General features: G+C 37.1%; 1 protein-coding gene across 1 annotated transcript in view; it reads right to left on the reverse strand.

Annotated features, from left to right (window-relative positions):
- Positions 1–596: 596 nt before the first annotated feature.
- The window catches only part of LOC145479766 (transmembrane protease serine 9-like), a 29,197-nt gene continuing 17,704 nt past the window's right edge, over positions 597–12,089 (reverse strand). Inside the window, exons 16-23 of the mRNA XM_081458212.1 lie at positions 10,227–10,301; positions 9,106–9,240; positions 7,669–7,910; positions 6,665–6,752; positions 6,213–6,257; positions 5,201–5,393; positions 3,897–4,046; positions 597–1,798 (exon numbers count right to left, since the gene is read on the reverse strand). Of these exons, the coding sequence (XP_081314338.1) occupies positions 1,405–1,798; positions 3,897–4,046; positions 5,201–5,393; positions 6,213–6,257; positions 6,665–6,752; positions 7,669–7,910; positions 9,106–9,240; positions 10,227–10,301 (1,322 nt within the window). The 3' untranslated portion in view covers positions 597–1,404. The remainder of the gene's footprint in view (positions 1,799–3,896; positions 4,047–5,200; positions 5,394–6,212; positions 6,258–6,664; positions 6,753–7,668; positions 7,911–9,105; positions 9,241–10,226; positions 10,302–12,089) is intronic.

Here is a 12,089-nt window from a genome sequence, read left to right on the forward strand (position 1 = left end):
TGGCAAGCCTACTAGTATTCAACACGTGATTAGTTTCTGGTTGTGAGGAAAAGCTATTTAGACTGTATTTTAGCTGAGCCAGAAGAAGGCTTTCAGAGACGCTAAAAGCGCTGTTGCGACGATTTTGTCATTAAAAACATTCCAAAAATTACTTTTATGTTACCTTTTACCAGGTAGCTTTAAGATGTTTAGGATTTGTTTGCATTTCCTTACGTAAAGCCGAATTCTAAGGAAATTTGTAAAGAAATATCCTTTCCTTCCTTTTTCAGAAAAAAACGCTTATGTCTGCATTTTTGTTGAGATTCAAGGCTAATTATCTCGAAAAAATGCTTGCTACCCCTATTTGTCTTTGTGGAGTCCAGTAGCCCTTACAAAGATCTACTTTTCTGGATGGTCCTAATCTGGCACAAAAACCTTTGTATTTAGTAGGTCAACTGTTACATGATGATTTCAAGTGACTTTGAATTTATTATTTACTTCAGTGTATTATTAAAACTCGCATTTTTGATATTATTTGGCCTTGTATATTGATAAAAATGATAATCAAATGACTTTTTCAGGGAATATTATTTATTTGCGCCCTGGCAGTGTCATTTGCTCGGGCCGCAAAAGACACTACATGAGCTCAAATAAACAATAGTCCCTCAAAAAGTAATTTATTCCTTTATTAACTGGAAATACATCCCCGATTTCGCAAGAAGAATTAAGAATTAAAACTACTACACTGGTTGGTCTGGCGCCGTGTTCTGAGTAGCCAGTTGAAAGGTGAACGATTAAGGTTGTGAAAGAACCAAAAGAACAACCACCATAATAGAACTTCATCACAAAACACTTGTCAATGATGCCGGTTGTACGGGACGTCAATTCTTGAACCACTGTTTGGTCAAATTGCTTAGTTAACCTTGCAAATATAGTAACCCGACTAACTTTGCCTGCCATAAGACCGATGCAGGTGGGCACGTACATTTACGAAAAATGCCAGTGGCAATTTAAATTTTGAGGGAACTTTCTCTTTTTTTTTAACCAACTTAATAAATGTAGAAATATCAGCACCACCACCAACCACCAACACTTACTTTGACGTGACTAGTTTAGAAGTGTAACGTAAACTATCCGAAGATTCGATTCTCCTTTTATCTCAAGGACATTTCTCTCCTTTCTATACTGTTCTCAATTCTGAAGTAAGGCTAATTCTCTAAACGGACTTTTTCAGTATTAAGCAAAATATGTTAGTGACCACAGCTACGAGGAGAATGAAAAACCACAATTGTCACATAATTATCTTTTCAATGCCTTTATTAATTATCCCCACAAATTTCCACTATTTTCTTCAACATCTTCAAGAAGAAAAAATTAAGATTTAACTCGATTATCACTAAAAAAACCATGGCCGGTAGGGTTTGGTTAGTTCTTAGACATTTCGCCAACGATCCAGCTCAACAGGTATTTTACTTTGGCGTAGACACCAAACTTCCCAGGAGAAGCACATCCATAGCCCCAGCTGGTGGCGCCATGAAGATAATACCTCCCACCAGTCTCACACACCATCGGTCCTCCACTATCCCCCTGACAGGAGTCAATTCCACCCTGGTCCAGGCCCGCGCAGATCATGGAGTCATGGATCTTTTTCGGGTAGGCTTTATCACATCGGGCGCGACTGACCACTGGAACTTGAACCTGTTGAAGAATGTTTGGAGTGGCTCCACCGGAAGCAAGTCTGCCCCAACCCGTGATCCAGCACTTGGTACCGTCTGTTGGTGCGGGGACGGAATGAGGAAGACATACCAGATTTACGTACCTGAGAACAAACGAAAAAAGACAAACCAGATTGAGGCGTCTAACAAACGGGAAAGAAAACGTAGCAGAGTCGCAGAGACAGGTGGCACTTCTTGTCTAAGCTGAAAGGAAAACTGAGGAAATAATGACGGCTTTATTTACTACAAACTCCAGGAAATAATATTTGTCATAAATTTAATGTTAAAAAGCTTGGAAAATTCACTAGAGTAGAATCCCTTCAGTAAAGTAGAGCAAGTCTAATCTACATGTAAGGAAAACCTAAATTAAGTTCTGTTCTTCTTATAACAGCGTCGCCCCGGTGAACATTGATTCTGCCGTCACACCTGTGTTAAACTAAAGTAACTCGATCGTTACTATTAACCCATGAATGCTCGTGTGTGTGCGTGACTAATTTATGTCTGCCATCGCTAAAAACGTGAAGATAAAATAGACGTACATGACGGAAGACGTTAATAATAATGATAATAATATACAGGCTCTTAATAAAAAAAAGCATTATCTTTATATATATATATTTTGCTTTTGTTGTTTTCTATTTGTTTTGGTTTTGTTTTTTGCTGTTATTGCTGCTATTTCTATTCTTTGTTTCTAGTGTATTTCAAAAATTTAAATTCATCTGTTGACGTGCTTTTTAAGGTGTAATTCTATAATGTAATTATACATAAAAATTCAAATGTTCAATCGCCGAACATTTGCAACTGGAGATGACATAGAAATGTTCAGACACGTTTTGTAAATTGAGAAATGTTGTCTCATTTTCTAAACTTGCATCTTGGAATTATATCACGCACTCTGTAAAGAGCCCCTTAAACCTGGTACCAGTTTTCTCGCGCGGGTAGTAGATCATCGTAGTGCGTCACGCGTGAGTAACACGCACGATAGAGGTGCGAGATTTAAAACCCGAAAGACCAAAACAAATATGGCGGCGCGCGGCTTTTTTCGCGCAAGGTTACTTTTGTGCTGTTGGAGACGAAATTCGCATATAAAGGAGGCTTTACCTGCTAGAACAACTTAAGTCAACTCTGTGTTTTTAAGAAAAATTGTTTCGGGAATTCAATGTTTCCCAAATTTCAAAGGCAACTCGATCGATCGTGACAGCCACCGGGAGCGTATAAAGGACTCGCAAAACATAGCAAATCTACCCAGAATTTGTGTAAAAATCCTACAAAGAAAGCCCAGGAGGTTGTCTTAAACGACAACTACAACTGTAAATGATGTTTTAGCAGCAAACAAAACAGAACGCCCGTTCGGAGCCCGCTCGCCCGCGCGGGCACACGAAGCAGTCAGCGGTAGTCAAAACGGCTCATGAGCAACTGCTGATCTTATAAAGTCTGGATTTTTGAATGCGTGTCTACGCGCGTGGGAATAACGGAACTCGCGAAGGCTTTTACATGAAAACAAGCCCGGTGACCCCTTCTTTTTATTGTTTTAATATAATATTATCATTGAGAAGAAACGTCAGAAAAAACTAAAATATCCTACGGAAGGAAATTTGTACTTTGTGCAAATTGCCGTTTTACCAAGTTTACAAGAAATCGGCTCCGTAAAATTATTTTAAAATTGTTGTGCATTTTCATTTTCAGATGCCAAAAGTTATTGACTGAAAAAAACTCGGGGTCACTGGGTTACTTTTTGAGTTATTAGTGACATAAGCGAAAAATCAGGTCTGGAAAATCCTTTTGGAATGTTGCCATGGTAACTGCTGACGACAAAATAACAACTCTTTTAGTTCAAGTATAAATTATGTAATCCAAACCTACAAAAATATTACAGTGGCCCTGGTCTGTCTTTTTGCTCTATTCTCACAAAGTTATGAGCCGTCAAAAACCTGAAAACTGGTGCGAGCCACCTTAAACGTAAAGGTGTTGTAGCTCAACTAGAATTATTGGTTTTATAATAAGCAATTACTTTTAATGCGTATTTTTACTCTTGAGCATTAGGAGTCAGGTGCAATGAAAGCTCTGCCCCTTTCTCCGCCTACTTTTTTGTTCCATTATTTTGTATAAGTAAACATTAGTAAGAGGCAGTCAAATAAACGTAAAGTTACATATAAATAAGCAAATATCGTAACAACGAGAAGTTCAAAGTGAAATACTAACCTGTTTAATTGAGCTTTTTTTTCCAGTTTGAGTACTGCAATATCGTGACTGTACGTTGTCGGTTTGTGATACGATGGATGAGTTATAACTTTGCTTACTTTGATGTCCTGCACATTTCCATCAGTGTTAGTACGATAGTGGGCGCCAAGTCTTAAAGTTAACGATCAGTTGCTTAATTAAATTAGTGGTCGATCCATAGATTGACTGACTGACTTAATTAATCAATCAATCAATCAATAAATGATGGATGATTGATTCATTTAAAATTCATTCATTTACACACCCAATAATTCATATTTTTTATTCATTCATTTGTTGGTGCTTAAATTACCTTATATACGAATTAGTCTCACACTAGTTCTAATCACATCAGGCAATTTATTGCGGTAACACTGGCCAATTAGAAGGAAAGTAGTATATTTCATCAGCATCTTACATTATACTATCTTGCCAGTCGTGAACTATGCACGCTAAATTTGCTTCTGTTCCAAAAGGGAAACTACAATTTAAGACGGATGCCGCCCAAATTTCGAGCAATAAGTGCAAAAATTATTTACTAACAATCTGCTTACAGCATGGTAACTTTTTGAATACTATTTAAAACATCCCACCTTGATTCATTTCTCTAGGTGACCCCGCGATTAAATCCCAAAGCATTCTCGAGAAAGCTAATGTCAAACGTCGTAAAAATGTTTAATGCGTGCGTTATTGTGTTTTTAACTAACGGGAAACGTCCATTTTAATGGAAATATGGATAACTTCAAGTTCAATTTTCTCTCGCGGGGTAAGCTTGAAAGTCTTCTTACCTTTATTCAAAATATTACCATGCTATGTGTTTTGTTTTTTTTTCGTAACTTTATTTTCGCCATTATTGCTCGAATGTTCTGCGGAAATCATCTTAAATATCTGCAGTAAGATGCCTAGTTTCCATAGAAACAGCAGAGTGAGACCATGTTACGACTGACGACTCATAGAAAGGAAACCTACAGTAAATCACGGCTTTGATATGATATCGAAAAAAAATATTAGTTGTTTTTGGACTTTATGAAACTTCCAGAATACAGCCCTCTCATTTTTTCGTATAGGTTATTTTGAATCCAAAAAGCAGTACCAATTTAATTCGTCTATGCCAACTATATTTCTTGGTTCTATATAACTACTCTCGTAATTCTCACCCACAACGGAAAAAGTTGGGTTGTATGATAAATAACTTGCCATACATTTTGCTCGACAGAAGTATCTCCTACTTCCGTTTGTAAGATATTATTAATTCCAGTGTTTCTTTTTGGCATGTAGTAGTTTACCTTATGATTATAGAGCTGGGTTGTTTTCCTCTGACACAGTGAGTGGCTGTGACCACCCACTGATTTGACACCAAGGAACCTCCGCAGTAAGGAAAACCGGAAGTGGTACGTAACTGAACTTGCCACGGCCAGTCACCACGCTTAGCGTCGACACCACCGACAATCCTGGTAGGTGGGCGGATGCCGCAAGAACCTTCAAGAAAAAGTAGACGATAGCATTTTGTTTAAATTACGGTACGAAAATCTTAAAGAGCATTGGTTTGCAATCTAGACGATTCACCTTCGGATGTGGATTGTTTGCATTGCAATCTAAAGTTGGTTTGGCCACAAATGAAACGGGGAATCTTATTTCCGATCAGAAATATCTTGGTTAAAAGAAACGCTGACTTTAATTTAAAAACGGTTGTGTAATTATTGGAAGCATAATGCATGGTTCAACTGGTGGCTGCCTTTTGATACAACAGCCAATCGCGAACTCCTATCCATGAATCCTCAGCAATGCCGCTAACGAGAAAATGCTAAATTGTAAAGGCAATAAAAATTTCATTCTGTCCCTCAGTTAACATTTAAACTTAATTAGCTATGCTCCGCTCTTTCAAATATCCTGGACTTGGAGTGATTTCTTTCGAATAAATGAGAACTTCATTCAGCAAGTTTCCGCCGTGTTTACTTGCCGAGATGGCATAGATGGCTAGCTTAGTAACCATGCTCTAGCGGGGTGAATGTCACACGTCATATGATGAGCTTATCGACCAATCAGAATGTCCAATTCTTATATTCACCTCTGAAAATTATACTAATGTTTATTGTTTATAATTTAAAGAGGGGCAGGATAAACATTTTAACAAAATGAATCGCAAACAAATAACAGGTCAGAAGGAATACTTTCTCAAGTAATTCTGTGAAGTGCCAATGAGCATATTTATTCATAGCAGTTAATGCCTATTCCCTGAAGCGGACTTACATCAGTTCTTACGAAAGATATGATGACTGTGCTAAAAGAAATTCCTACCTGGTGGGGGTGGGGAACCGGGTGTTGTTGGAGGTGGCGGAGTTACTGCAAAATAACAAGAGGCAGAAGCAACTTAGAGGATTGGAAAAAGCTGTTTATTTATTTATTCTTTATTTATTTATTTATCTATTTATCTATTTATTTATTCTTTCTTTATTTCTTTATTTATTCTTTATTTGTTTTATTTATTTATTTATTTATTTATCTATGTATTTATTCTTTATTTATTTGTTTCATTTATTTACTTATTTATTCTCTGTTACCCGTTTATGTTCTGATTGCAGTTCCTAGGCCTTCTTTGTGTCGTTTTTTTTCTGTTTGTTGGCATGCTGTTGCTAATTTTGAGGTTACATGTGCGCTAGCTTGTTAACAATTATCAATTGGAAAACGATAAGAACCTGAATAATTTCGTGAGATACGAAACATAGAAATTTAACTTGTTACAGACTTACTTGATAAACATCTTCCTGGGGTTAACAGGAAATCGTCTATTGCTATGTCACCCTTCCAACTTGTTCCCGTTATTCCCTCAAATGTAACCTACAATGACGATTAAAAAAAATAACATATTAATCAACGTATGAAAATGATCGACTTACGAACAGACTTAATCATATGAAAATACAGCATATCAATGTAATCAGTCTTCACGATAAGTATCATAAAATAGTCTTCCTCCATAAAAAAAAAATATATATATATTTAAAAGTCAGCCGATAAAAGCATTTGCCAAAGCCGAAGGCTGAGGAAAACAATTGATCTGCGGGACACTGACAAATCACGACATTTGACTCTATTTTGTGATAATCGAGTTCAATAATTGTTTTATCATTCGATCACCAAGTTTGTTTTTATATTTACATCACTCTCTGAAAGCTCAAGGAAGCAATCTGCCATTTTTCATACAATTACATGCAAGCATGAGCAGAATACTATTTGCAGCAAAACGCATTCAGACGGTATCACGCATGAACAGATCATTATAGGCAGGAAGCTATTTACAGGTCACGCGATGGGCTCCCAGCCAATAAAAACTGAAGGAAGAAATAAATAATACTTCACATTAGCATTTGTTACATTAATGGATCTAAATCAGCCGAATGAAGGTTAACCTGCAGCCACACGTTCAACTCTACACGGAAACCAGGTTTATTTCGTCACGATCGCGCGTTGATCCATATCCTTACTCAAAAAGCAGTCTAACAGAAACCTATTTGCGACTGCAGTTGTATTTCCCTAAGTCAGGAAGACTTTCAACAATTGGTGAAAGAGGTTTACTTAAGACTCTTTGAAAGCGCTTGTTTTCTTATTATAATACGTTGAACTTACTCGTGTCAATGTTTTGGAGAGTTACAAATCCAGTAACTGTGAAGTCATCTACTGGGACTCTCTACATACTATATTACAACAATTTTATACGAGGCAACTTTAAAGTGGCCCCGAAAACTTCTCTTACCGTGAACATTCCCGATAAATTTACATCTTTTTTCGCTTCATGCCAAATTTTGCCTTGGTCTCCGCTTTTACTGAACACGTTTACTCCATTTACTTCCACGTTTAATGTCCCCATGGTTGAACCATACATGTGATAAAAGAACTGAAGACACATGTTCCCGCTGAATTGCAGCTTGGGGCTATTTAGTTTTGCATTGTCACCTTGCTGTCGAGGACTCGATGTTTCCGTGTACATGAAGTATCCTGTAATGATAGAGAGATAACAAAAAAAAAATGTCTCCGTGACTTCTGTTAAAACTACTCCACGTTTTTGGCTTTTGGCATTTATTCATGTTATCGTTAATTCTGGTTTTTGTCCTTTGCAACCAAGTGAAAGGAGGAGGTACCCTTTGTACCTTACTTTCAACATAATATGGCACTGATGACTTAATTGAAAAAAATTTCCTAGATTTTTGAAAGGGCACTAACCTTGGCGTCCGCAAACCAACTGAGAGTGACTTCATACCTTCTGAAAACTCAACGTTTTGGATACGCCATTGAGGGCGTTCTAATATTTTACATGTATAGTATAACAGCAGTAGATTCGTAAATAAATTAAAGAGTAAGTCTACTGGAACGAGTTCCAAACATTTTATCCAAACAGGAAATTACACCAGAAATCCGAAATTTGGACGAATGAATAACCATGAACTAAACTTTGTTAAACCGAAAAGTTCCTAAAATTAGTACACAATGTCTAAGTAGAGATAAATGTTCAAAGTAAACAGTATTACTCAAGGCCCTAGTCTGAGAGTATCTCTTTTCTTTGGCTGGTTGGGCTGGTTAGGTCTTTTCGTGTTCTACAGCTTGGAAAAACACCTTTTTGGTTGGTTCACTTGAAAAGTTTCATTTTTAATGCTCTTAATGATTGTATCTATTCGGCCGATCTCAGAAGAAACTACTTTGACTGCATCATGCGTAAATTCACGCCTGATAGCTTTAAAATTGACAGAATATTTTAATTTCCTTTTATAACTTAGTAGCTTAGTATCCTATGTTGTAACGTTTGAACTTCCTGTAATTAATGAGGATGTAATTTAGTTTCATGTATAGGGCCACGTGGGAAACTACAGTCTTGGCTGTAATTATGCACCCTATTGAAATAGTGTCATCAACGGTTCAAACGAAAACAAACCAATTGTTTAAACGGTTAATCGGCTTGGATATTCCCAATGAGACACGTTTTGAACCAAACCATCTGAAAACAGTTTATCCCAACAGAATTGGGCCAAAAATTAATGTAACCATTAACGGAAATGGTCAAGAAAATGTTCTCTTAGAACACTTCAGCCAAATAAACCAAAACCGGCCGACTCTGAAGCGGTTGATGGCAAATGAAACAAGTGGTACGTTATGGAAGTAGACGAAAGAGACGCAATAAAAGACAAATTTTGCATACCAGTTCCGGTGGTGTGGTCAGCGGATGGTCCCGTATCATAAGACGGAGTGCCTCCTTTATTTCGAGTCCAATCAAACTTGTCATTTTTGTCCTGAAGAAATCCGCACATGGATTTATCAAAGTTGCAACCAAAGGCTAAGCAATTACAAGAAAAATTGAAAAAAAAAAATAATTAGAATAAATCAATAAAAGCGCAAAGCCGCCAATTGACGGGTCGTGAAAGTTTCATTGAACGACGAAAAATTGAAAATAATGATAATTACAACATAATTACACGCATTTTTTCTTCGCAACACAATTATTGGTACTTACACGGTTATATTACATTAAAATGTATAATGTCACTGTATAAGCCCATGTGTAAAATTGCTTTTTCATACACATTGGCTAAAATATATCATAATATGTTTTTAGAGGGCATTTTTAACGTTATGTGTTAATTCATGGCTAACGTAAAACAGATTTCTCAAAATTAAATTATTTAAGGTCAGTTCGAGTTAAATAACCCATGACATGTGCTGTGTTAAAAAACAGACAGACAGTCAAAAACAAAAGAAATAAATAAATAACCTATGTCACGTGCCATGTTTCCGGCCTGTCGGGTCGCCGCGAGATCAAGACATGTACAAGTTTATCTGATTCACCAGTGCCGACATGTACCTGTCCCGTGTAAATACTTTGTTTCCTCTAGCATATCTCCTCAGATTTCTAAGTTAAATACTTCTGCTAACGGCCAATTTAATGCAAATTCCCCATTATATAACGATTCAAAGATCGTGAAATATTAATGCGCGAAACAGCCTATATATTACGCCCTATTTCACTGTAGTTACAGTCGATCCATTTATTTTAACGTTACAGTGCTAGCCTACTCATTCGAATGATATTTTTCCACTAGATCTCCGAAGACTCTCTAAGTGAAATACGCCAGTTGAAAGCTAGCTGAATGCAGAATACGCAGTAAGCAGCGATTTAGAGGCCACGATGCACTAAATAGCCCAAAAAAACCATGCCGTATTTCATGATACGCAACTCAGGATAGCGTCCTTTAATATTAATATTCCAGAAATTTACCCGTTAAATTCTTGACTAAGTAGTTAACCAATCAGGTGTTTCCTTACCTACTGGTGGAGCTGTAGTCGTTGGTGCTGGTGGTGTAGGTGCGGCTGTCGTGGCAGGTGGAGCAACAGTTGAACCTAAAGTGGTTGTGAATATTAATTAGAAAACACCCTGTAAGAAGGAACACACTGCAAGTTGTAATTCCATAACTTGATTAAAACGCAGAACCAGCACGAGCTGTTGACGTAATGATTATGCGAGCAAAGAGAATTTACAATAGTTTTCTTTTGTCGACGCGGAATTTTCTAAAAGAAATAAAAAACATGTTCTCCGTGTCTGTACTGAGTTATAGAAACACTCGTGAAAATTTGGGAGAACTCGAAGAAAAAGCTGCACTTACAAACACTCGCCTGTCGGCTCGCGTTCCCACAGCACTTCTCGTTCTCCCAAAATTCCACTTAGCTCGTGTCTCTATAACTCGACGGAAACACGAAACATGTTTCAATGTAATTTCTAGGTCAGAGGATTTCCAATGAGAAACTCTTTTTTCAATTTTTCGTCATTTTTATGTGGTGGTTAGTGGCTTTAGCCAGGTACCATTATGTCATCGGGAGCGTTAGTAAGATAGTCTGTAACTTTTCGGAAGCTTAACAATCTCACGAAGTGAGACCGAAAACACCTTGAGATTTAATAATCGATTTTCGCTTTTAAAACTCGCGTTTAAATGAAAATAACTGCTTTTTACAGCTTAGAATTGTTATCCCTTCATTGAATATCACATTTGGAGTAAACTAATTTCGAGTTTACCGTCGAGTGTAACAGAAACATGGCACTACGAATCTCTACGATCTCTCACCGGTGACCGCTACGAAATGAAAACGTATGACACTCGCTTTCCCACGCGCTTCGACATGACGTGAGATTGTCGTTAGGAAATGCTAGTAAGTGGCCGCAATGTTTTCTCAGTTTTCTATCTATCAGTTTTTCTTATATAACTCGGTAACTCTTTAGTGTAGTTATTGACTGTCCAGTACTGAACCACATGACCTCTCAGAGGGCTTTTGTTATCTAATGATTTGTAAGTTATCTGCAGATTGGAAAGTAACTGATATGTTTTATGCATTTCTTATTGCATAGGTTTATTTTCATAGTTTATTTTTTTCCTAAGGTCACCCTTCTGCATATGTTCAGGAAACTTACGTCATTATTAGCGATGACTTAAATTTCCTCGATAAAAAAAGTGTTATTAATTAGCTCTTATAACCGAGCAGGAGGTCTGTATCGGAGAATCTTGACCGAGGTCGTGAGTACAGACTGAACGCAGTGAGGTCTGTACACACGACCGAGGTGCACTCCTATATCCATGATCCGTGAATCCTATCCATGAATCCTCAGCAATGCCACTAACGAGAAAATGCCAAATTGTCAAGGCAATAAAATTTCATTCTAACCCTCAGTTAATATTTAAACTAAACTCGCTATGCTGGCTAGCATCTAATTTATGATATCTATTTTTTTCCCTAACAGTTCATGCTTGTAACTCGTTTCAATTTTTTAAACTCTTTTTATATAACTATTTCAACTACTAGACATTAGTTTTTTTTTAACTCTATTTTTATAACTATTTTAAACTATTAGACATTTTATATTTTTAGAAATTGTATTTAGCAGGGCCCCTCTGGATACCAGCCACTGTGCTGAATGGGCCACCCTGCATAAATACAGTTTTACCTACCTACCTAGAGTATTCCAATAGCGGATACAACATATTGGAAGATCTTCGAAACCTCTAAGCGGTCTATCCATTCCATGTGGTTTAGGACTCGACCGCAAAGAGGTCTCGTATCCTACTTTGAGTTTGCTGATTCCTTGTTAGATTCCCTTCACAGCAAACAGAGCAATCCCAAAGAATATTGTTTGTTAAT

This window comes from Orbicella franksi, chromosome 2 (genome assembly GCF_964199315.1).
Source record: "Orbicella franksi chromosome 2, jaOrbFran1.1, whole genome shotgun sequence".
NCBI lineage: Eukaryota > Metazoa > Cnidaria > Anthozoa > Scleractinia > Merulinidae > Orbicella > Orbicella franksi.